This window comes from Meriones unguiculatus, chromosome 17 (genome assembly GCF_030254825.1).
Source record: "Meriones unguiculatus strain TT.TT164.6M chromosome 17, Bangor_MerUng_6.1, whole genome shotgun sequence".
In the NCBI taxonomy this organism is placed as follows: domain Eukaryota; kingdom Metazoa; phylum Chordata; class Mammalia; order Rodentia; family Muridae; genus Meriones; species Meriones unguiculatus.
In genome coordinates this window covers 58,349,922-58,377,423 of record NC_083364.1, presented here as the reverse complement: position 1 = coordinate 58,377,423, position 27,502 = coordinate 58,349,922, and the positions used below count along the sequence as shown (strand labels likewise).

At 39.3% G+C, this 27,502-nt stretch overlaps 1 protein-coding gene across 6 annotated transcripts in view; it reads right to left on the bottom strand.

Annotated features, from left to right (window-relative positions):
- The window catches only part of Senp7 (SUMO specific peptidase 7), a 123,678-nt gene that overhangs the window by 47,889 nt on the left and 48,287 nt on the right, over window positions 1-27,502 (bottom strand). For 4 of the 6 annotated variants that reach the window (XM_060370550.1, XM_060370551.1, XM_060370554.1 and 1 more), the window contains 3 exons: window positions 17,005-17,196; window positions 5,780-5,895; window positions 1,863-2,041 (listed from right to left, as the gene is read on the bottom strand). In XM_060370550.1, coding sequence (XP_060226533.1) covers window positions 1,863-2,041; window positions 5,780-5,895; window positions 17,005-17,196 — 487 coding nt within the window. The remainder of the gene's footprint in view (window positions 1-1,862; window positions 2,042-5,779; window positions 5,896-17,004; window positions 17,197-27,502) is intronic. The other 2 variants (XM_060370552.1, XM_060370555.1) reach the window with 1 other exon arrangement.

Below are 27,502 nucleotides of genomic sequence, written 5' to 3'. Positions count from 1 at the left end.
GTAATAATATAAATGTATTATTTTTATAAGTACATAGACAGACAGATATACTAATTATGCTTGGCAGTGCTACCAAAGTATAATACAGGGTTTGACCTATTAAATTGATGCCTAAATAATTTTTAAAGAGTCAAATAAAGAAATTTCTACAGGTGGTGGTGGTGCACGCCTTTAATCTCAGAGCTTGGGAGGTAGGGACAGAAAGATCTCTTGAGTTCAAGGCCAGCCAAGGCTACACAAAAAAACCCTGTCAAAAAAAAAAAAAAGAAAGGAAAGAAAGAAAGGAAGGAAGGAAGGAAGGAAGGAAGGAAGGAAGGAAGGAAGGAAGGAAGGAAAAAGAAAAAAGAAAAAAGAAAGAATTCAAAGAAATTTCCATATGTGAGAAAGTCAGAGCTAAGTAAACTTAGAATGAGAGGGTTTTAATAATAATAATAATGTTTTTATTTCTAAAAGTAGTAACAAACGTTGCTTTGGGTAACAAAGGCAAAAATACTGAATAAGAATAACATCAACAATTACGAAAATAATTGCTTTCAACATCTTTATTACTCCTTAATAACTCTAAATAACCCAGAGACACTACATAGTACTGACATGACTTGTGATTCAAAGGAATTCAAAGTTTCCTCTTTTCTTTCCTGAAAGACTGTAAGTTTTTTTTCCTGAAAGACTGTACCACATTTTTCTTGTATGTATCTAATCTGAAGAAACTCCCATTTTCTTCATTTGACTAAAAACTCATAGTTATGAGCTGGAATCTAGTTACATTTGGTATATTTATAATTGTGGTACATTTATATGACGGAATACTATCAGCAATTAAAAATAAGGATATCATGAAATTTGCAGGCAAATAGTGGGATCTAGAAAAGATCATCCTGAATGAGGTATTCCAGAAGCAGAAAGACACACATGGTACAATACTCACTTATAAGTGGATATTAGACGTATAATATAAGATAAACATACTAAAATCTGTACACCTAAAGAAGCTAAGCAAGAAGGAGGACCCTGGGTAAGATGATCAATCCTCATTCAGAAAGGCAAATAGGATAGACATCAAAAGAGGAAGAAAACAGGAAATAGGACAGCAGCCTACAACAGAGGGCCTCTGAAAACACTCTACCCAGCAAGGTATCAAAGCAGATGCTAAGACTCATAGCCAGATTTGGGGCAGAGTACAGGGAATCTTATGAAAGAAGGGGGAGATAGAAAGACCTGGCGGGGTCACGAGTTCCACAAGGAGAGCAACAGAACCGAGAAATCTGGGCACAGGTGTCTTTTCTGAGACTGATACGCCAAACAAGGACTGTACACCTAGAACCCCTGCACAGATGTAGCCCATGGCAGCTCAGTCTCCAAGTGGGTTCCCTAGTAATGTGAAAAGAGACTGTCTCTGACATGAACTCATGGGCTGGCTCTTTGGTCACCTCCCCCTGATGGGGGAGCAGCCTTACCAGGCCACAGAGGAGGACAATGCATTCAGTCCTGAGAAAACCTGATAAGCTAAGGTCAGATGAAAGGGGAGGAGGACCTCCCCTACCAGTGGACTTGGAGAGGGACATGGGAAGAGATGAGGGAAGAAGGGTGGGATTAGGGGGAATAAAAGAGGGATAAAAGGGGAATATAGCTGGGACACAAAGTGAATAAACTGTAATTAATATAAAAAATTAAAATTAAAAAATAAATACAATATTAAGCAAATTAACTAGCAAAAAAAATAAAGTTTACACAGAACTAGAAAAGAAAATGAAAGAAATCCAGTAAAGCAGGACATTCAAAGAACATTATTTCGCTACAATTAACTCATTTTAATCAAAGCACAAAACCATTTCCTATGACATTTAAATACAACTACTTACCATATATTCTGTTAACAAAGAAGACTTAGAATTATGAGAATCGTGTAAATTACTCCTAGGCCTTTTCCTTCTCTTCCTGGAAACTGGAGTATGTTCTATCTCTGAATAGGAATATGGAGCGTTCTTGTTGCTGGTCCCCTCTTCAAGATAATCACAACCTTTATTTCCACTGTTAAGATCTTCAAAAAACATAAAAAGCACAGTTAATGCCCAAAAGGCACACAAAAGTTCATTTACATGAGTTCATAGTAGTTTAGAAATTACTACACTGCTCAGTAAAACAAAACTCTACAGTGATGTGGGATGAAAATATAAAGGGTATAGCCAATATAAACTGGCTCTGTTTTTTAGACAATAGATATAAAAGATAAAATTTTATGGGAAGAAAATATCCTTTCATGGAGTAATTAAAACAAAACAATTAACCATGGTTTTTCTATTTGGTATAAATACAATTTTGTTGTTGTTGTGCAATAGAGTTTCTCTGTGTATCCCTGGCTATTCTGGAACTCTGCAGACCAGGCTGGTCTCCAACTCAGAGATCTGCCTGCCTCTGCCTCCGGAGGGCTGGGATTAAAAGTTAGTAAAATATGAAAAATCAGTCTTTTAAAATGTTTTTATAATTCACTATTTTTAAAACTAGTCACAATATACTTAACTTAAAAGTAAAGCACTTCTTTCTCTTCCGGTCCCAGATGCTACGGGATACCGTGCAGACATGGCCAAGTCCAAGAACCACACCACACACAACCAGTCCCGCAAATGGCACAGAAATGGCATCAAGAAACCCCCGTCACAAAGATACAAATCTCTTAAGGGGGTGGACCTCAAGTTCTTGAGGAACAGGCGCTTTGCCAAGAAGCACAACAAGAACGGCCTGAAGATGTAGGCAAAGAACGCAAATACAACGAGTGCACGAGCAGAGGCCATCAAAGCCCTTGGAAGGCCTTTGAAGCCTGCAACAGTTAAGCCCAAGATGCCAAAGGGCCCCAGGCTACTCAGCAGTCTGGCTTTCATCGCTCACCCCAAGCTTGGGAAGCGGATTCAAAGCTATATGGCCAAGGGTCGTAAGCTCTGCCAACCAAAGCCCAAGGTTAAACCAAGGCAGAGGCCACAGCTAATGTACAGGCTTCAGCTCTGGCTCAGGCTCCCAAAGGTACCCAGCGCCCTGTGAAGGCCCCATAGGAAAGGCTTCTCTTAATGTGAAGAGAGACGGACTGGTGTCTCAAAAGTAAACAAAAAAGACTAATGAAACAAAGGGGGACTTGAAAAAGCTGAAAAACTTTATTTTATAGGAATCTACATTCAAAGAATTTACTACTTACACAGCAATCAAGACAAAACAGGGATAAATTTATTATATAAAGCTGGTCATCACAAAATTAAAGTTGTACTAATTTATTACATACAATTTAAGACGGAAATATTCCTAGCAAATAAAATTCCAAAAGTCACAAAACTCCTAGTAATAAAAGCATTTCTAATATATTCTTATATTTTAGAAAATCCACAAGGCAGACTTATTTCTAGTCTACACTATATGACACAATACTATATGACACTATACAACATGGAATGCTATATGTGTCATTTACTTTAGAATGTCCTTTGTAATAAAGGTTTAAACAACTGGTATCAGAAAAAAATAGTTTTTCTTTAATTATCTTTTATTATTTTATATTTGTTTTAATTAGCATATAAAGTAATAAGTTTCATTTTTACACATACTTTTGTTTCTGTTCATCAACCCTTCCCCCTGACTACTCTGCCCAGTATCCCTGCAGCCAACCTACTTTCTAGTTTCTGACCTACAATCACTCCCACATAACTACACACAATATCAAAATTAGAACCTAGGCAACTTTACACCTCATTTAAAATAATCTCCAAATACAGGCATGTCCTGGCACATTTCATGATTCTTTTTTCCTTTACAGCTACATGGGTTTATTTCTGGGACTTTGATTATGTTCCACTTGCCTACGCGTCTGTTTTGTGGGAGTACCGTGTTGTACCATAGTATCTGTCACTATGGAACTACAGTACAGTATGAATCAGATATTATGACCCCTCCTGGAAGTGTTCTGCCTATCGAGATTGGTTTGGCTATCTTTTGTGTTGCCATGTGAACACTTAGTATTTCTTTGTTTCTAGTGTTGTGAAGGTGGGGTCTGTATATTACTTCTGGCATATGGCCATTTTTATAATACAGTGTTAATTGCGCTGATCTAGAAGGAAATTTTAAAATTCCTAGAAAAAATAAAAAATGATAGCACCACTTACTAGAGTTTCTGAGATAGAGCCAAGGCAATCCTAAGAGAAATATAGCTGAATAATAACTATGTCGGTGTGATTATGAGAGTAAACGGAAGAAAAAAGCAAACAAAAGATAAATAAGGGAAAAAGCTACAGGAAACTACTGTCCAGGTGGAACTAGACAGCCACATCAAATTAGTCATAAAATCTCAAATATTCAAAATGAATCTTAGCCAGTTCCAGTTACAAAGTGCTTTTTACTGAAGTTAATTCATTCTAGTCAATCTTCAAGCTACAATGATCAATCTTAAAGCTAAGCATATAAATAACATTATACTAACAAATTTCATATAGTTCATAAATAGATGTTTCTACTATATACTAACAATCAGGGACTGTGGAAGCTTGTGTCGAAAAGTTTTAGTACATTCTCTAGTAACTGCCCTCAAAAACATTTCAGCTGGCTTCCTGGATACATAAAAGTCAAGTCTAGTTTCCTCTGTTTCTATAAGGTCTACGAAGAAAATATTTTAAGGGTTGAGAGCTATTAAAAGGGTTATGATTACTCGTTACCCAACTATGAGGACATGAGCTCGTTCCCAGAACCCATCTAAAGGTTAAGCACGGTCTTACATGTACCTACAACCCCAGCTCAAAGAGGGTGAAGGCAGGAGGACACTAGGATTTATTGGCTGCCACTCCAGCCAAAACATGATCGCTCTGGCTTTAGAGAAAAATCCTGCTCTGAAGGAATAAGACAGAAAATGATAAAGGAGATGACTCAATGCCCTTCTCTGGCTTCCTCAGGTATACACACACATACACACACAGAGAATCTTTTATTTGAAATGATATACATAAATTTTTGCATAGTATGATTAAAGGACATCTTTTTTTCTGAAAAATTTGCTCTTACCCAGAAAACAAAAATACCTTAACTTGCTTTAAGCTATCAACAATCCAAGAGACCTCACAAGTGTTGATTTTACAAATGGCTAAGGTAATAAACTGTATTCCATAAATTTTTGTAAAAAATTATAAGTGTTAAAAGAAAAATTAAAAATATAAAATATTGGGATGAGGGAGGGAGCTACAGCTGGGATACAAAGTGAACAAACTGTAATTAATGAAAATAAATTTTAAAATATATATATAAAATATTAACATCATTAATTACATACATCAAGAGACCTACGAAGAAATTTCAGAAGTCTGAAAACTATTTACCTTCATATTTTCTAAAATTGGCTTACGTTGGCATCCTTTGAAAGTTAAAATAAGTTCTGACAAATAAGGAATGCATCTTATAGTAGAAAAATAGGCAGTCGAGGCTCATAATAAAATTCCAGGTATCAGTAATATTAATATCCTTGAAAACAATTATTTGAATGCCCAAACTAATATAAGTTCAAGACACTTTCACTCTATACACACGCAAACAGAAAAGAAACACTATTAAAATTTAAATTTTAAGACCAGCAAATAAAGAAAGAAATACATACTTTGGTATGTAAATAGATGTTTTTGCAATTTTACTTGTATTAAATAATTTCCATTTACTTTTACATATCCTTTCAATGTTAATATGAAATATTCATAATAAAAACTATTATAAATAGAATAAGCGAAGTTTTAATTTCAGTTTTCTAGCAGTCACAAACCTTTAGATTGAGTATCAGACTTCTCAGGAGAAACGACAGCATCATCTCTGTGCTTTTCTTTCTCACGCAAGGCCTGCTTTGCCGAAATGTTATCTGTCTTACTCGGTTTTGAGGCCCTGCAAAGCAGAAGTTGAATTCTATTCACTTCTGATAAGACTCAAATGAAGTTAGAGGACAAGTGGCACAAACTTAAATAAAAATCCAATAGGTTAAAAATATATTCTCACATGTAATCCTACAAGACATAGGCACTTGAAAAGAAATACTGAACTCAGATTTGAAAAATAAGTTTCCTTGTCTGTTCCACCCTTACATTCCCCAAAGGAGTTAGGGGAAAGACAGGTGTCAACACTGTGTCTGCAATGAGTACAAAATAATCATACACAGATTAGATAAGTGAACATTTAATAGGCAAAACTTCAACAGCACGAGTACCCTGATAATCAACCAGTGTATGCTACAGGCATCACTGTTGACAGCCAAGGCTTCAAGGGCTCCTTATCAACAGCCACACAGGGCTGCACTGAACGACCTTATCTCACAAAAAGAAAAGAACAAAAAGACAAAAACAAAGGTTTTCATGATAAGAATAAAACTTTTAACATTTTTTTAAATAAAAAAGAGAATACATATAAAAACTTTAGCCTAGAAGAAGTCAAACCTATTTGAGTGGTGGATTACTTAAAAGCCAAGGGGGTGGGGTGTGTGGGAGGGACAGCATCTTTACTTTCTAGCATACTTCTTTTTAAACCATAAGCAGATATTATTTGTATTTATATGTATATATATATATAGAATATAATGATTAATCTAGGTGTAATGTAATACTATTCTCTATACCTAAAGACAATTTTAAACAGTTTGCAACTTTAAAATAAAAAGTATTTACAATTAAGGTAACTCAATAAGCAAAAGGTACTACAAAAATGAGTAACATATAACCTATAACAAAAATGATCTAGAATGTAAAAAATAAATTATAAATTTAAAAGCTACAGTAGCCAAATATTATCAATGTAGTATCATAGTAAAAGGCTCAGTCCCTGCTATAATTACTTTATTGAGCCCTTTATATTTACTTCAATATGATATTCTTTGCTTATAAAATGGAAACAAAAATCTCAAATATTCAAAACAAGACAGGCAGTTTCACTTACAAAAACCTTTCAACTAAGTCAATTCATTCTAATCAGTCTTCAAACCTGAGCCATCAATTTTAAGGCTAAGACCATATAAAGACCACTATTCCAGCAAGTTTCACTTACTGAAAGTAAAAGCCTAAAGCAAAGTCTAGTTGTTGTTGCCGTTGTTTTAACTTCCCAGTAAAATAGCAGTAGGTATTTCATGGTAGAGCTAACTAGAATGTAATCTAAATGGTTTTTAAATCAAAATGAAGTAAAAAGCAATGAAACAACAAAAAATATATTGGAGCAAAAAATTAAAACATAAACTTGACTTTTAAATGCAAATAATCCCTGCTTGCAGATAAGATGATCCTATCGGTAACAGACCCTAAAGAAAGGCTAGAGAGATGGCTCCATGATTAAACAGTTTATGGCAAAAGCAGGAGGACCAAAGTGCAGGTCCCCAGCACCCATGTAAAAACCAGGTGGGCATGCCTCAGTAGATAAAGTGGAAAATTGAGGAGTACACCTAACACTAGCCTCTGTCTTCTATATGTAAGCATGCACCCATGCACACACACACTCACATAGACGTAAACATGAATACATGCATTCACAGACATCATACACACCTACAAATGCAATAAAAGTCCTGAAGAGTCCATCAGAAAACTTAAATTTAACAAATACTTTCAGCAATAAAGCAGTAGGTAAAATCACATACAAAGATCAGTACCTTTTCTACAAACCAATAAAAAATGCAAAGAAGGAAGCTGGTGGGAAATTTCACTCACAATAGCTTTTAAACAAATGCTTTGTAATGAGCATAACAAAGGAAGAAAAGGATATCTACAATAAACATTTTAGAGAGAGACCTGGCCACCACCACGCCATGAGGCATGGGTGGAAAAGATACCTAGAGACGTGCCTGCCCACCACACAGTATGAACAGACCACAGACCCACAGAGGCCCATCTGCCACCATGCCAAGAGGCACAGGAGGAGAAAAACATCCCAAGACCCACTGCTGCCATGCCCCAGGGGCGGGCTGTAGACACCTGCATGTGATGAGAAGAGGATGTCACCTAGAGACCCACCAGCCATGTGGCCTGCCCGCACCAGAAGTCACTACAATGGCAAGTTTGTGCTGGACAGAGAGAAGAGAAAGAGAAGCTGAACACTTTGAACATTAGAAATAGAGATGACTTTTCTGAGCAAAAGGGGAGGGGAGAGAAAGAGGATGGGACTGGGAGGGGAGAAGGGATGGAACTACAACCAGGATGTAAACTGAATAAAAAATAAATTAATTAAAAAAATAGAAATAGAGATGAAGTGCCAGGTGTGGTTCAGCACTCTGGATGCAGAGGCAGGAGGATCTCTGTGGGTTCAAGGAGAACCTGGTCTACAAAGTGAGTACAAGACAGCCACGGCCGCACAGAGAAACCCTATCTTGAAAAACCAAGAGCAAGAGTGAGGGTGAGAGCGAGGGCGAGAGGGAGAGAGGGAGGGAGGGAGGGAGGGAGGGAGGGAGGGAGGGAGGGAGGGAGGGAGGGAGAGAAATAGAGGGGACTGGAGATTTGAGGGTAGAGAGGAATAGCCTGTTGTTGAGTAGCCAGTTGAGGCCATGGTGAAATCCCACCCAATGCTGCCACCAAGCGTCATGTTTGGTTCCACAGCCATGCAGCGGCAGAAGTCAGGTGTCAATGACCGCAGTTCATATTACCAATAGCCACTACAGGGACATCCCTGGTCTGGCACCTGCCCAGAACCATGTAGATGTCCAAAAGCTATTCGGAACTGTCCTCTCCCCTCACTAGATTTGAACTCAGGGAAAAGCAGGTCCTACCGCTCACCCGGGCAGCATAGTAAAGTGGGCCCTAGTCGGGGGGGGGGGGGCGCGGGGGGGGGAACCGGAGGTGAGGAGAACAACCACAAGAAACGTGAGTTTCACTTCTCTGCCATGAGGTGGCACAGGTGTGGAGGTGATGCCCTCCCCAACCCCCTATCCCTTACCTCCTGCAACAGTCAGGAGAGCTAGACCCAAGAGCAAGAGTGAGGGCAAAGAGAGTGGGAGAACTGGCCTGCCTCTCTCCATCCTCAGTACTCTGGAGAGCAGCCTCTGGTGGTGGAGGCACCAAGGGGCTGGCCCCATCACCTGTCTGCTGTGAGGTGGCAAAGACACAAGAGTGATGCAGCCCCATGGCCCCCACCACCGGCGGCAGTCAAGACAGCTGATCCCAGGGTCATGAGAACAGAAAGGCTGGCCTAGCCCCTTGCCAGCTGCAGTACTTCAGAAAGTGGGCCCCCACACCTCAAATGAGCAGCACAGCAGAGCTGGTCCTGGTGGAGGGGGCATGGGTGGGGTGACCCTGCCACTTGTCTGCCTTAAGGTGGAGCGGGCAAGACAGTGATGTCCTCCCTCACTGCTCTAAGTTGGGAAAGCTAGCTCCCAGGCCATAAGAGCGAGACAGCTAGTCCTGCCCCTCATTGGCTGTAGCATGCAGGAGAGTGGGCCCTGCTCCTCACAGGGCAACAATGGAACTTGCCCTGATGGTAAAGGCACCAGTGAGCGAGCTGCTCAGGAGAGCTGTCACAGTCCCTCACCAGCTGCAGCACTTGGAATACTGAGCCTTGTGCCTCTACTGGGCAGCACAGTCGAGCTGGGTCTGGAGGCATGGGTGCGAGTGATCCAGCCCCGGGGGTATGAGAACAGACAATTGATCCTGCCTCCTGCCAATGGCAGCACTGGGTGGCCTAGCCAGGGCAGTGCTAGAGAGCTCACCCTGGAGTGCAGATGCAGAAGAGCTGGCAAGCTGACAAGCTTAGGTACCATCCAGGCCCAAATCCAGGGCTCTGAGGTAGCCACACCAAAATCCACATCATCTGTGAACTGATGATGATAAGGCACACGAAAGGGCCAGTCCTGCTGATCCAAAGCTGCAGGATCTGCATGACCCAAGGCAACAACAGGATAACTGGGAAGAGTCCCGGTAAGGATCCAACATTGATGGTATGTAGAAACCAGAGACCCCAAACCAGACCAATGACTCACTGCAATGAACATTTACAAGTGCAGACGTGTGGACGCTGTGGAACCACTATAGCTTCCATGATATGTCTTCTGTGCTTTGTTTTCTTTTTTGTGTGTTTTTGTTTTCTTTTAGAGGGGAAGTGGCAAGGGTAAAGGACAAATACAGGGGATGGGGAGATGAATGGGACTGAGTTCATGATGTGAAAATTCATAAAGATTCAGTAAAGAGTTAAAAAAAAAAAAACTTTAGAGAAACCCCAAAGCTACACTGGCTGCTAGAACCCCAGCCCACAACTCTGTTGGAAGGACCCCTGCTGGACAAAAGGCCATGCCCTGGCCACCAGACCTCTAGAACCCCAATTCAGGTAAAAACCTGCTCAACCCTAGGCCACCCCAGCTATCAGAAGTCCAGATCCCAGCTCGGATGGAGACCCTGTACTCAACTACAAAACAGAAACAGAATAAACACTGCAAATTCCTTTTATGAGGTCATAGTCACCCTGTTACCCAAACCACACAAAGACTCAACAAAGAAAGAGAAATACAGATCAATTTCTCTCATGAACATAGATGCAAAACTACTCAATAAAATACTCGCAAAACAAATCCAAGAACACATCAAAAATATCATCCACCGTCATCACATAGGTTTCATCTCAGGGAGGGAGGTGTTGATGGGTCAACATATGAAAATCAGTCAATGTATTTCACCACATAAACAAACTGAAAGAAGAAAAACATACGATCATCTCATTAGATGCTCAAAAAAGCATTTGACAAAAGCCAACATCCCTTCATGGTAAGTCTAAGAGAGATTAGAAATAAGACAGAGAAACTTAAATTTAATAAAGGCAATTTTCTGCAAGCTAATAACCAACATCAAATTATGAAAACAATTTCAAAGCAATTTCACTAAAATCAGAAACAAGACAAGGCTGTCCACTCTCTCCATATCTATTCAATATAGTACTTGAAGTTCTAACCAGAGCAATAAGAGAACTAAAGGCGATCAAGGGGATACAAAGAAAGAAAGGAAGAAATCAAAGTATCACTATTCACAGATGATGTGATAGTATACATAAGTGAGCCCGAAAATTCTACCAGAGAACTCTTACAGCTAATAAACACCTTCAGCGAAGTGGCTGGATACAAAATTAACTCACAAAAATCAGGCTTGTTCCAAATCCCAGCTTTTGTGACTAGTATGGCAATTATCATATGCCACTAAGTCTCTCCATGGTATCCTCAGATTTCTTCTGATATAGACCCAGGAACCATATAAATGGATCCATATGGTAGTATTTTGAGGAGATTCCATACTGATTTCTATAGTGGCCAAGCCAATTTACATACCCACTAGCAAAGCATAAAATGTTCCCCTATCCTTGCAACCTTGCCAGCATTTGTTTTCTTGATGATAGCAATTCTGACTTTGATGCAATGGAATCTCTCTATAGCTTTCACTTACAGTTCCTTGATAGGTTTAAAGATACTTTTAAAAAATGTATAGTCCAGTTGTCTTTCTTCATTTGAGAACAGTCTCTTTAATTCATTAGTTCATTTATTAACTGAATTATTTCTACTATTTAAAAATATTTGAATTGTTTTTATAGATTGTAGATGCTATCCCTATTTGATTTGCACTTGTTAAGGGGTTTCCCCATTCTGTAGGTTGTTTCTTCAATTTGATGATTGTTTATATTTTTATATAGAAGTCTAATTTTACATAATCCCATTTGCCAATTTTTGAGAATGGTTCTTAAGATACTGGAATTATTTTCAGAAAAAGCCTTGCCTGTGCCTATATCTTGAGGTGTTTCACTCAAGTTTTCCACTAACAGTTTCAAGATTTTTGATCTTACTTTAAGGTCTTTGATCCATTTTGAATTGGTGTTTGTGCAGGGTAAGAAATATGAACATGGTACCATTCTTCTACATGTGGATATTCCATTTTCTCAGTACCATTTGTTTTAGGCTTTTTCGCCAATGTATGTTATTTTCACCTTTTTTGAAAATTAGGTGGCTACAGCTGCAGAAGCATTTCTGGATCCTCTGTTCTCCGTTTCAGGCACTAACCAGGCTGGAGTGCTTAACTTCCAAGATAGGAGGATATGAGGAATGTTCAGGCTGGTAGCTGTTGGATCTTTACTCTTTTCCGTTGGTCTACAAGTACTTTTTCCACTACCATGCAACTATGATTCTGCAGTGTAGTTTAAGATCAAATTTTGTGATACATCCAGCATTGCTGTTCAGGATTGCTTTCATTATCTTGAGAATTTTTTTACGTTTCTAAATGGGCCTTTCGGATTATTTTTTCTAATTTTAGAAAAAAATTAATAAATATCATTTTAAAAGAATATCATTGAAATTTTGGTATAACTTCTATTAAATCTGTAAATTGCTCTCAGTGATATTACCCAATTTTAGTTTTAATCCTAGCAATCCATGAGGAAGCCTTTTCAAACTTCCCATGTCTTTAATTTCTTCAGTGTTTTAAAGTTTTTTCTTCAGAGAAATACTTAAAGAGATGTTCAACATCTTTAGCCATCAGAGAGATGCAAATCAAAACGACCGTGATATTTCACCTTACACCCATCAGAATGGCTAATATAAAAAACTCAAGTGACAACACATGTTGGAGAAGTTGTGGAGAAAGGGGAACCCTCCTCCATTGCTGGTGGGAATGTAAACTTGTACAACCATTTTGGAAATCAATGTGGCACCTTCTCAGACAACTAGGAATACTGTTTCCTCAAGATCCAGCTATACCACTCCTAGGCATATATCCAAAAGATGCTCAAGTACACAACAAGGTCATTTGCTCAAACATGTTTGTAGCAGCTTTATTCATAATAGCCAGAACCTGGAAACAATCTAGATGTCCATCAATGAAGGAATGGATACAGAAATTGTGGTACATTTACACAATGGAATACTACTCAGCAATTAAAAACAAGGAAATCATGAAATTTGCAGGCAAATGGTGGAAACTAGAAAAGATCATCCTGAGTGACGTATCCCAGGAGCAGAAAGACACACACAGTATATACTCACTTATAAGTGGGTACTAGACCTATAAGATAGGATAAACATACTAAAATATGTACACCTAAAGAAGATAAACAAGAAAGAGGACCCAAGGTAAGATGATCAATCCTCACTTAAAAAGACAAATGGGATGGACATTGGAAGTAGGAGAAAACAAGTAACAGGACAGGAGCCTACCACAGAGGGCCCCTGACTCTACCTACCTGTGTATCAAAGCAGATGCTGAGACTCATAACCAAACCTTGGGCAGAGTGCAGGGAATCATATGAAAGAAGAGGGGGTTAGTATGACCTGGAAAGAACAGGAGCTCCACAGGGACCTATTATATCTGGGCATAGGGGTCTTTTATGAGACTGTATCCAACCAAGGACCATGTATGGATATAACCTAGAACCCCTGCTCGGATGTAGCCCATGGTAGGTCAGTATCCAAGTGGGTACCCCAGTAAGGGGAACAAGGACTATTTCTGACATGAACTCAAGGGCGGGCTCTTTGACTTTCCACCACCCACCCCGAGGGAGGAGCAGCCTTGCTAGGCCACAGAGGTGGACACTGCAGCCAGTTCTGAAGATACTTAATAAACTAGGGTCAGATGGAAGGGAGGAGACCTCCCCATCTGTGGACTTAGAAAGGGGCAGAGAGGAGATGAGAGAGGGAGGGTGGGATTGGGAGGGAATGAGGGAGCGGGATACAGCTGGAATACAAAGTTAATAAACTGTAACTAATATTTAAAAAATAAAATAAAAATATTAAAGTTTTTTCTTTTATTCTTGTTTCATATATTGCATCCTGACCACAGTTCCCCCCCCAACTCTTCCAACCCTCCCCTTCTGCCAGATCTACTCCTCTACTTTCTTTCAAAGGCAAAGGAAGCCGCCCAGGGATAGCAACTGAAGAGAGACAACTGGTCTATAGATTTTTTAAAAGTATCTTTAAACCTATCAAGAAACTGTAAGTTAAAGCTATAGAGAGATTTCATTGCATCAAAATCAGCATTGCTATCATCAAGGAAACAAATGTTGGCAAGGTTGTAAGGATAGGGGAACATTTTATGCTTTGCTAGTGGGGGTGTAAATTGACTTGGTCACTACAGTAATCAGTACAGAATCTCCTCAAAATACTAAAAAATTGAACTACCATATGGATCCATAGGGACTTAAAACTTACTCAATAGGAGGAAATTTGTGCCTCCTACTATGACCCTAAAAATTTACCCTGGCTGGTGAGGTCATGACCCTAGAAGAGAATCTACTGTTTCAATTTCCTAAACCAGAGTAACTGTTAACTGCATTCTAAATGTTTATCCTAATATCCACAGGTAAGTATAGTTCTCATTCTCCATCAAAAAAGCTTCTTTTGGTCTTAATTGTGCTAACTGCTTTAGGCAGTTACACACAGGTATAGGGTCCTGAGCTATGCAAGAGTAGGGAAATAAAGCTGAATACAAGCAAGCATGCATGCATTCTTTCTTCTGGTCTTGACTGTGGGTATGGTGTGATAAGCTAATAACCTGGAATTATAAACTAAAATAAAACTTCTCCCGTAAGTAGCTTTTCTCCACAATATTGTCACAAAAACAGAAAGGAGTAGAACACAAACCTTATTAAATAAATTATCTTTAATGCTTTATGAATCAGAATACACATACAAAAAATTTCAGAAGTTCATAAGAAATAAAGAGTTTCAAAAGATACTACTTGTTATAATTGTTAAGAAATTTGTTACATGCCTTTAAAAGGGAAAGACAAAGAAGACAGAGAGCAATGGGGACGTTAAGACAGAACAAATTTTTACTGAAATAAAAGGTCCAACAAACTGAAAGCAGAAAGTAAGGTTTGACTAGTCTAAAAGTTGGCTCACTCAGGTCCCACTGGTCCAGGGTGGCCTGAAGAAAGGACAACCGAGCTCCCACCCCAGTCAGGCCAGCCTGGAGCAGCCAGAGGAAAGACACCCAAGTACCCGCTGCAGGTACTTGGGCAAATGTACTTGCACTAGGAGGGGCAAATGTGTGGAGAGACAGGAGAGATGGTGTAGGTGGCAGAGAGATGGGAGAGAAAGTGAAGCTGCGGGATTCACACACTGTGAAGAAAGGTGGAACTGGAGAATTCAACCATGGTAAGGAACCGGTGGATATGAGAAGGCCCTGGTCAAGTACCATGTCTGGGCCCACGGTCCTGCTGCAGCTGGGGTCTGTGTCGATGCCTGTGGCTGGAGCTACCACCAAAGGCCAAGCAGATGTCCGTGGTCTGGACTACCAACAGAGACTATGTGGATATCGGAGGGCCACACGGTTCTGAGTGGCCTACACTGCCACCTGAGACCATGCGGACATCTGGGGCCATGATGCTGCCAGGAGCCATGTCTGGGCCCACAGTTCTATCACAGCTGGAGTCTGTATGGAGGTCCCAGGCCCATGTTACCACCAAAGGCCATGCAAATGTCCCTCGTCTTGACTGCCACCTGAAGGACTGTGCTGCGTTCGGCCCACCCCTCAAAGGCCACCATACTCAGAAGGGTTGGCCTCACTCCTCTCCTGGGCAGCACAGTAGAGCTGACCCTGGTGGTGAGGAGGTGGATGTACGAGAGCTGGTTCTGCCCCTCAACTGCAGCAGCACTCCAGAGAGCGGGCCCTGCACCATACCTGGGCATCAGAGAAGAGCTGGCACAGGTGGCGGTGGTGTGAGCAAACCAGCCTTCAGGGCATGAGAACTCCTGTCCCTTGCTGGCTGCAGCATTGGATGAACTAGCTGAGACAGTGTTGGAGAGCTCACCAGGATGGTGCAACACAGGAGAGCTGCTGGGCTGAACAACTCAGCTACCTCCCAGGCCAAGACACAGTATTATGAGTTGGCCAACCCCAACATCTACCCCATCTATGAACTGCTGGAGTGTGTGAAAGGGTCAGTCCTACATATCCAAAGCTACAGGATCTCCATGACACAGGGCAACAACAGGATATCTGAGAGGAGTCCTGGTGGATCCAGTATTGGTACTGTAGCAGAAGCCCAAGACCTCAAACCAGACCAATGACTCATGGCAATGAACATTAGCAAGTAAAGTTGTGCAGACAAAAGGGTGGAACACTGTGACACACTACAGCTTCCATAGTGATACATTTTTTTCTGTTTGTTTAGGTTTTGTTGTTGTTGTGTTGTTGGTTTTTTTTTTTTTTTCTTTGGTGGGAGGATGCAAGGGTAGAAGGCAGAAACAAAGGAATGGGAAAATTAGTAGGCCTGGGGTGCATGATGTGAAAATCACAAATAATAAAAAAAGGTTTTGTGTTTTTTTATCTAGAAGTCAAAGTTGGTGGTACATACACAAAGTAAACTCAGCACTCAACAGAAGGGAAAAGTTCACAAGGTCAAGACTACAGAGCAAAAAGATCTCTCAAAAAATCCAGTATAATTTATTAATTGAGCCCCTTCTAGCTTTTTTTCAAATTGTTTCTTAGTTCTAGGCCATGCAAGACCCTAAGTGGCTGAAAGAAGGCAACTTAGGATCTACTTTAGTAGAACAGTAAGTTACATGTGTTCACAAACCATTCTTGTCAGCAGTGGATTCAGCTTTTTGTTTAATAAATATTTACTGAGCACCAAATGCCAGGTTCAGTTTTTCTGGTATAAACATAGTGGGTAAAAATGGATGTATGAAGAGATGTATGAATGGATGAATAAATGAATTCACAAAGAAATGAGCAGACAGATAGGTGGGAGGATAGGAAAAGAAAAGAAGGGAGGAATGGAATGATTTCAATTATACCAGATAAACAGGTTTAAATACTAAAGCAGGTAACTAATGTCTCATACAGTGTTTGCATCCATTTTTTTTTCACAATACAATAGACTTTTGATTCTGATTACAAGTCTGCTTGCTTCCAAAAGCCATTCTACCCAGTGGGGGGAGCCACAGCCACTAATGCACATGTGTCTCATATTTGCAGTAGCAAAATAACGTATGTGAAAGGAATAGATCAGGTACATGACAAATATATATATATATTATAAAGTTATTACTAGACATACCTTTCAGGTAAAAAGTTCTTGTGGTGATTTACTTCCTGACAAGACTCTAAGCTGCCATCAGATGATGAAGAAAGTTGCTCTGATTTCAGGTTGGCTGTATCACTCAAACTGGCCTCAGTTATAGGTGAGATCTTTAAGTATTTTCTTCCTAACTCCGTTCCCAGGATATCCGTCAATATAACTCTGGGTACCCTGCCACATAGAATGACAAACACTGTTCTGTACTAGAGTTTTATGGGGGAAAGAAAAGAAAAAGTGTACGCCATGAAGTTGAATTTTCAAACATTGTCACTTAAGTGCAAGAAAGCGCTATTAGTAAATCAACACATGAAAACTCAAAACTTTGGGCAGACACAATCTCGTTTCTAAAAGCACTTACACATGGGACTATAAAGTCTTTAACTTTACTAACAGATCCTATAGCAGTTCTTACATTTTTAACCAATTTTTTTTTAAAATAAAGCTTTTTTCTTTTACAGTATTTATTAAAAACACATACCACAAACCAATCTATGAAATTTATGTTTTCATTTAAGAGAAACATCCTTGACAAGCAACTAAACACTTGTAATCAAAGAAGAAAGACAACATTCAGATTCCATCCATGATAACGCTAAATTCCACAAATGAAACAGCACATATACTTATGATATTTATGTTAATATAATAATAGCATCAGATGAGTGAGCTGATAAGTTAAATGCTTAGATTTTTTTTTGTTGTTGTTGTTTTATTTTGTTTTGTTTTGTTCGAGACAGGATTTCTCAGTGTAGCCTTGGCTGTCCTGGACTCCAGGCTGGCCTTGAACTCACGGAAATCCACCTGCCTCTGCCTCTCTGAGTGCTGGGATTACAGGTGTGTGCCATTGCACCTGGCCAAATGCTTAGAAAATTGATGGTGTATTTTTATATATTTGAATTTTTCTAAGTTGGTGGAATCTATATCAGGTATACAATTATATGTCCTGTCTCTTCATAATCAAGAACAGTAGCAGAATCTGCTTGGTTATTCAACTTTCAACTATGAACAAGTGATGTGTTGCCGCACCATAAAGATCTTCAAGACTACTTTTTTGTTTCACATGTGCAAGATCCAGGGTTTGACTCCAGCATGGTAGGAGGAAGAATGACAACATATGATCCTATTGACTTCTTCAAGCCAACTGTTTTCATTTGTTGGGGGTGGGAGTTGTGGGTTTTGCTAATGTATTTTTTAAATATTTATTTAGTTATTTTACTTGTGTATGTGTGGAAAGCCAGAAAAGGGTGTCAGGTACTCTGGAAATGGAGTTACAGATGGTTGCAGGACACCCGGTGTGGGTAATGGGAACTAAACCTGGGTCCTCTCCAAGAGCATCAAGTACTTTTAGTTGCTAAGCCTTCTCTCTAGCCCCAACTACTGTTTTTGTTTTATTCTGTTTCGTTTTAAGACAGGTTCTCAAGGTATGGCTAATTCCAGTTTTCTGAGAAACCACCAGATTGATTTCCACAGTGACTGTACAAGTTTACATTCCCACCAGCAATGAAGGAGGGTTCTGCTTTCTCCACATCTTCTCCAGCATGTGTTGTCACTTAAGCTTTTGATCTTAGCCATTCTGACAGTTGAAAGATGAATCTCAGAGTCATTTTATTTTGCAGTTCCTTGATGACTAAGGAAGTTGAGCATTTCTTTAAGTGCTTCTCCATCATTTGAGATTCCTCTGTTGGGAATTTTGTTTAGCTCTGTATCCCAAGGTTCTCACAATGTTGTCCAAGCTGGCCCCAAATTCAAGGATCAATCGGTTCTTCTTCAGCCTCTCCAGTAGCTGGCACAGAGCACAGGTGCTTGCTACCAAGCCTAGATGGTCTTTTTAAGAATATTTAAGAAGTATTTAAGAGAAATATTAAAGAGAAATATTGATCTGGGCATGGCGGAACATGCCTTTAATTCCAACACTCAGGAAACAAAGGCAAAGAAATCTCTGGAAGTTCTTCTAGTGTCTATATAGTGAGACTGTCTCAAAAAAGAGACTTGGAAGTAAGACAGAAATGCATTCAAGTTATCGTTGAATTTTTCCCAAGGAAACACTTTAGTGCACAAAGAACTGTATTTATGTCTAAGATTAAAAAAAAAAATCCTGATACACTAAACTGATAGCTCATTTCAGTGTTGTCCATTATACAATAAGAGAACCCAAAAGCTCTAGGATATAGAAAGAAATGTGGGGCACATAAAAGATATATCAAAGAAATATCAACTGTCACTTATTGTCTCTGTTTAAATAACTGGCAATAACATAATTTAAAGATGGTTTCAAGTGTTCCGTTCCTAAAACAAGCATTTTTTTTTCCAAAATAATGGGGTTGTGTACCAAAAATTTCACTCCTAAACAATTCTGAAAAATATAAACTGACCCCCAAAAAAAATCAGCAAGGAAAGGGACTATTGCTCAGAATTTCCTTTTGAATACTAAATGATCACCCAACTCTCTTGAGCCTCTCTTGGAGGCTCCAGCATGGAAGCCCAGCTGCTCATGCACCCCTGGCAGACTCATATCAGCCAGCTGGTTCACTTCTATCAGAGAGAAACTGGCAGCTTCAGGATGGATGCACATGGAGTGGTTAGGAAGGAAGAGGGCAGCCACCTAGATGGCTAGATCCACCAAATAAACCCTGGTGAACTATGGTGGACCCAGATAACCCTCAGATCCCTTTCTCATTTGTTATGCTGGTAGAATTTAAAGAAAGAAAAACAAAAAGGGGAACTGAGAACTTGGAAAGATAAATAAATATATGCTGAACACAAAATTTGAGTCAAATAAGCTCAAATTTTCCTAGAACAAAAAAGCAAAAATAAAAACAAAAAATATTTTAAAAGATTAGACACCAAGCTATACTAGAAGCTGTATTCCTTACACTCCAACAGAACTCTGAAGGTCTCCAAAACTGTCAAAAGGCTCAAGACATATCTCAACATGTCCCTAACACTTTGCTTTTCAACTAGAAAACACTATATGACCTTGAGAGCAAACACCACAGAACAAAATAAAGAATAAATAGGACACCGAAGGTTAATGAACTAAGTAACATAAACTATGTAATGAAATCCAAATTGTATTTTACAACATAGAAAAAAAATTAAGGTGCAGGAGGTGAAAGGATAAAGAAAGGCATATGACACATGAATTATGAGCACAGCCTGCAGACGCTCACAGCAAAGGTTGGGGATCTGAATCCACCACCAAATAATACATGTTTTAGAAGAGTTACTTACCATAACTTCTGGTTCTGAGCACTGATCACCTCATCTTTACCATGAGAAGATTACATACCTTCCACAGTGAGAATTAAAGAAAGTGACAGATTTAAAGCAATTAGCACAATTGTTAGCCTGTTATATATTCAAAGTATATGGACACTCGGTTGAATATCCGTATTACTGAAGTCTTTCTCAGTGATTATTTCAATAACTATGAGACGCTGCCATCCAAATGAATAGCCAATCTCTTGAAAAGCAAGTGTAAATTTCATGATTTCCTTGTTTTTAATTGCTCAGTAGTATTCCATTGTGTAAATGTACCACAATTTCTGTATCCATTCCTGGGCTGAGGGACATCTGGGTTGTTTCCAGATTCTGGCTATTACAAATAAAGTTGCAACGAACATAGTTGAGCAAATGTACTTGCTGTATGGTTGAGCATCTTTCAGATATATGCCCAAGAGTGATATAGTTGGGATACTGAGGTAGCACTAATGGATGGAACTAGAACAGATCATCCTGAATGAGGTAACCCAGAAGCAGAAGACACATATAGTATATACTCACTTATAAGAGGATATTAGCCATATAATATAAGATAAACATACTAAAATCTACAGTCCTAAAGAAGTTAACAAGGAGGATCCTAGGGAAGAGTCTGAAACCTCATTCAGAAGGGAAAACAGGATAGACATCGAAAGTAGGAGAAGACAGGGAACAGGACAGGAGCCTTCCAGAGGGGGCCTCTGAAAGACTCTACCCAACAGGGTATCAAAGCAGAAGCTGAGACTCACAGCCAAACTTTGGGCAGAGTGCAGGGAATCTTATGAAAGAAGGGAGAGATAGAAAGACCTGGAGGGGACAGGAGTTCCACAAGAAGACCAACAGAACCAAAAATCCTGGGCCCTCGGGTCCCTGCAGAGATGGATACTCCAACCAAGGACCATGCATGGAAAGGACCTAGACCCTCTGGTCAGATGAAGCCTATAGGCTGCTCAGTCTCTAAGTAGGTTCCCTACTAAGAGGATCAGTAGCTGTCTCTGACATGAACTCAGTGGCAAACTCTTTGATCACCTCTCCCTGGGGGATGCAGCCTTGCCAGGCCACAGAGGAAGATGCTACTGCTGGCCCTGATGAGACCTGACAGGCTAGGGACAGAGAGAAGGGGAGGAGGTCCTCCCCTATCAGTGGACTAGGGGAGGGGCATGGTGGGAGAAGAGGAAGGGTGTGTGGGACAGGGAGGAGATGATGTAGGGAGCTACAGCTGGGATACAAAGTGAACAAATTATAAGAGAGAGAGAGAGATAAATAGATACATAATTTTAAAAAATAAAAAAAATAAAAAAGAAAAAAAATAAAAAAGAAAAGCAAGTGTAACCTCACACCTAGAAATGACCATGGTCTTTTACTCAGTTCCTCAGAATTCACAGCCATTATCTAAGACCTTACATCACTTATGGATAAAATCCACCTTGAGAGAAAAGCTTTGTGTGATGGCCTTACATAATACAGATCTATAAAGCGAACTAAATCCATAGCAGCCAGACTGTCTTTGGATCTACAAGCCTATAAATACAGAGCTACCTTGTATTTTAAGACGTTCTTAAGTTTTACAATAATCTCAACCTGGAATGAAGGCCTAAAAGTTGTTATGTCATATCCCATTTGTTTTCCTAAATATGTAAATGTTCTTAGTAAGTGATATGAAATAACTATAAAATTATACTTCAGAATATCAAAAAAATATACCAAACCAAAGCAGAAATGAATACTGAGAAACAAGACAACAGAAAGTATGCTGAAAAGCTGTGCCTCTTCTGATGGCTCCACTGCAGGTCCATTGTCTGGGACTGTCCATTACGGTTTGGCTTAAGTATACCACAAAAACTATGGGGTTCAAATATTTAATAAATATGGGAGACATTGAAAAACTAATGGCATATTAATATATGGCATTTCAAGAGCCATTTTAATAAAATAAAATCTATTGAAAAGCAGTAATTACACCTGCTAATATAGCTACAACATAATAAAAAGTCACAATGCTAATCCAATTTCAATTTTGTGTAATTGCACTAATATATCCTAAAAGCATAATATATTACATTTTTAACAAGACTATCTCAAATCCTCTCACTTCCCAGATGACATAATTCAAACTACCCCTTCTAAATCTACATCTTAATGTATGAAAGAATTGTTAGTTTTTCCTTTTTATGTTCTTCTTTTAAAACATTTATTTATTATATATGTGTATGCACATACCAAAGTACAAGTACGGAGATCAGCAGACAACTTTCAGGAGTTAGTTCCAGTCTCCCACTTTTTTTGTTGTTATTGTTTTGTTTTGTTCTTAATTTAGTATTTTCTTTTTTCTTTTTATTTATTTTAGTATTTATTACAATTTATTCACTTTGTATCCCAGCTGTAGCCCCCTCCCAATCCCACCCTCCCTTCATCTTCTTATCCTATGACCCTTGCCCAGTCCTCTGATAGGGGAGGTCTTCCTCCCCTTCCATCTGACCCTTGCCTATCAAGTCTCATCAGGATTGGCTGCATTGTCTTCCTCTGTGGCCTGGCAAGGCATTCGCCCCCTCAGGGGGTGGTGATCAAAGAGCCAGACACTGAGTTCATGTCAGAGACAGCTACTGATCCCCTTACTAGGAAACCCACTTGGAGACTGAGCTGCCATGGGCTACATCTGTGCAGGTATTCTAGGTTATCTCCATGCATGGTCCTTCTGTGGAGTATCAGTCTCACAAAAGACCCCTTTGCCCAGATTTTTTTGGTTCTGTTGCTCTCCTTGTGGAGCTCCTGTCCCCTCCAGGTCTTTCTATCTCCCCCTTCTTTCATAAGATTCCCTGTACTCTGCCTAAAGTTTGGCTATGAGTCTCAGCTTCTGCTTCAATACCCTGCTGGGTAGTCTTTCAGAGGCCCTCAGTAGTAGGCTCCTGCTCTGTTCCCTTTTTCCTCCCTCTTCCAATGTCCATCCCATTTGCCTTTCTGAATGAGGACTGAGCATCTGATCCAGGGTCCTTTACCTCAAGATGCAGCTATACCATTCCTAGGCACATATCCAAAATATGTTCAAGTATACAACAAGGACATTTGCTCAACCATGTTTGCAGCAGCTTTATTTGTAATAGCCAGAACCTGGAAGCAACCAGATGTCCCTCAGCCAAGGAATGGATACAGAAATTGTGGTACACTTACACAATGGAATACTACTCGGCAATTAAAAACAAGGAAATCATGAAACTTGCAGGCCAATGGTGGGAACTAGAAAAGATCATCCTGAGTGAGGTATTCCAGAAGCAGAAAGACACACACAGTATATACTCACTTATAAGTGGATATTAGACATATAATATAGGCAAAGCATACTAAAATCTGTTCACCTAAAGAAGCTAAGCAAGAAGAAGGACCCAGGGTAAGATGCTCAGTCTCCCAGTTTGAATTACAGAGATTAAATTCAGGTTGTCAAACTTGCACATCAAATGTTTTCACCAACTGTCCACACTAGCCCATAACTTTAAAGAGATCCTCAGATGTCCTTTTCTCTCTCTCTCTCTCTCTCTCTCTCTCTCTCTCTCTCTCTCTCTCTCTGTGTATATGTGTGTTTTCAGGTATGTGTATGTGTGCCTTTATTGGTGGATGCTTGTTGGGGTAGGGTGTGTACACATGTGTTATGTATGTGCATGTGGAGGACAGAGGACAACTGTGGATATTGTTCCTTGAGAGCAATACACATTATTTTTTGTACAAATTCCCATACTTGGGACCTAGGGCTTGCCAGCTAAGCTAGGCTGGAGGCCAGTGAACCCAGTGTTCCTTCTATTTCCATTTCCCCAGCACTGGGACTGCAAACCCACACCACTATAATCTGCTTTTTAAAACATGAGTGCTGGGGTGAAAATAGGGTCCTCATGCTCTTGGGCACTTTTACAAGTAAGCCATATCCCTAGCTCTAAGATCCACATATCCCTTTTCCTTTTACAAAGCCAAAATTGAAGTGAACAAATTATCACTCAACTAGAATAGCACTGGCCTGAAGAAGTCATAAGGCAATCATAGCATTCAGAATATATTTTTGTTTCAAATTTTAGAAAAACAATAAATATAGCATTTCGATAAACTCCAAGTATTAGTAACTCTCCTTAAAAAATATGAATATATTATATCCAGTATTCCACTAAAAATCACTGTTGCCACTAAATGAAAGCAGGAATGAGTTTACCCTCTGTGTATCTCACTCATCTCATGCTGACCAAGGCTTATAAATGTCTAAAAATTCTCAACCAGGAAAGCAGATGTGAACCACATACAGAAATAAGCTCTACTGTAAAATGTACCACCATGTCCTTTAAAAAGACAGCCAAGTGGGGGTGGTGCATGCCTTTAATCCCATAGCTGAGCAAATGTCCTTGTTGTGTGGTCGAGCATCTTTTGGATAGGACGATCTCAGTAAACATTTTGATTTTTTTCTTTTAAAGGAAGTGTTCACTTTAAATTTATTATGTTATTGTTTTATGGATGTGGGTGTTTTGCTTGCGTGTATGTTCCTGCAACATGTCCATGTCTTGTATCCACTGAGGCCAGAAAGGGGAGAGGGCAACAGGTCCCCTCAAATTAGGACAATTATGAGCCACTACGTGGATACTGGGAATCCAATGCAGGACCTCTGAAAGAGCAGTCAGTGCTCTGAAGCACTAAGCCATCTTTTTAGCCCCAAATAACCTTTATTTGTGTGTGTGTGTGTGTGTGTGTGTGTGCGTGTGCGCAAGTGCGCGCGCAAGAGAAAGAGAAGGAGGAAGGAAGGGAGAGAGAGAAAAACAGAGAGAAACAGAGTCAGAGAGACAGAGACAGAAATAGACTTATACTTAGATATTTTTTAAAAAGTGTCATTTTTACATTTAAAAATAACTGTGTAAGTTAATAGTTTTATCTAGATCATGGCTTAAAGTATTTACTGTTTAATACCAAAAACACACTACAGACACAGGCAGATCTTAAGAAGTTCAAGGTGATATCCATGCAAGATTCCATGCCAAGGGTTTCAAAGTGAGTACATAGTGAAAACCTGTCTCAGAAAGCACACACACACACACACCAAAAAAAAAAAAAAAAAAAAAAAAAGTAAGGGAGGAAGGGAGGAAGGGAGGGAAGAAGGAAGAAATTCCATATAATAGACAGTAATACCAAAGCACTATCATGGTAAGGGGCAAGTTATTCTGATTCTAAACAATGTACCAACCCTAAGAAAACTTTATTTGAAAGCTAAAACTGTAAATGGAAATAGATGTATATATGTATTATACTATAAATTACAAATTCCTACAACTAATTCCTACTTTTTAGTACCAAACCCCACATACAACTTTAAAAACAAGAAGGCTGGAGATACAGCTCAGTGGTTACAAGCCCTTATGTTCTTGTAAACAACTAGAGTTTATTTCCCATCACCCACATGGTGGGACACACTATCTGTAACTCCAGCTCCAGGAAAGGCATTTTCTTCTGATGTCTGTGGGCATATGCACATATACACACAAAAAAATAATAATAATTTTTTTTCGGAAAATACGGAATTTTGTCTTCTTACTTTTAAAAACTGAATATTTGCTATTTATTTTTATTAAAGAAGGGGGAGTTAATATGATCTGGAGAGGACAGGAGCTCCACAGGGACCAAATATATCTGGGCACAGGGGTCTTATATGAGACTGTTTCTCCAACCAAGGACCATGTATGGATATAACCTAGAACCTCTGCTCAGATGTAGCCTATGGTAGCTCAGTATCCAAGTGAGTATGCTAGTAAGGGGAATAGGGACTATTTCTGACATGAACTCAATGGCAGGCTCTTTGACCTCTCCCCCCTGCCCGAGGGAGGAGCAGCCTTGCTAGGCCACAGAGGAGGACATTGCAGCTAGTCCTTATGAGACCTGATAAAACAGGGTCAGATGAAAGGGGAGGAGGTCTTCCCCTATCAGTAAAGAGGCAGGGAGGAGATGAGGGAAGGAGGGTGGGATTGGGAGGGAATGAGGGAGTGGGATACAAAGTTAATAAAATATAACTAATAATAAAAATAAATAAATAAATGGAAAAAACAAAAAATAAACTTATATTTACTTTTATTTTTTATTTACTTTTATTTATTTTTAAATTTTTATATTTACTATTAATATTTATTAAACTGAATATTTACTATTTAAAATGTGAAATCAATATTTTAATCTGATTGAAATATTATTCTAAATCAATGTCTATACTAAATTAATATGCATAAAATAAGAGAACACTCACAAAGCCATAAGTAGTGCAGACACAGATTAAATTACATTTTAAATATATTCTAAGAACTACAAAACAAAGCCAGTCATGGTGGCACATGCTTTTACTCCCAGCACTCAGGAGGCAGAGGCAGGTAGATCTCTGTGAGTTCCAGACTAGCTGGTCTACAGTGCAAGTCCAGAACAGCCAGGGCTCTGTTACACAGAGAAACCCTGTCTCGGGGGGGGGGGGGGGAAGATTTAGAAAACAAGAAAGTAAAAAGGGATCATAGTCATAGTGATGGAGGAGCTCTAGAGAATTATCTAGAGAATTAGTAGAATACAGGTGCTACAAATGGGGAAAATTTGGGGAACTTTCTCTGGTGGAGGGGATAGCAACACAGAAGAAATGGTAGGGAAGATAAATATGAGATATTTGAGAAAACCATAGGGAATCATAATGTTTTATGTTTACTCAAAATTACATATATGTAAGTACACATAGATATACTATTCATATATTGTTATATATGTGTATGTGAGTATACACTATATATACACTATATAGTACATTAATATATAACTACTATACATATATATACATATAATAATTAAAGAAAGTTACACCAGTAGGGGTGATAATGTTCACCCCAAGAACCATAGACTATCTAACAAAATCTCCAGTACCAGGCATGGAAAATTCCCTTTTAGCTGTTGGTGAGGAGAGTCTAAGACACTACCAAAACAATATGGGCTATTGCCACTGCCCTTGGTTGCCTTACAGAACTTGAGGTAAGACCATATTGCTGAAGGCACTGCACACTTGAGACACATGAATTGAAGAAATCCAGCAGGATCTGACCCAGAAGCCTCCTCCCTGAAGACTAGTTCTCATAGTATATCAATTTGCTATGCAAACTGCCAAGGGAGAAAAGCAATAGTCTACCCAGATTAAAGACTGTGAACCACAACAATGACCAGCGTGGCAAGA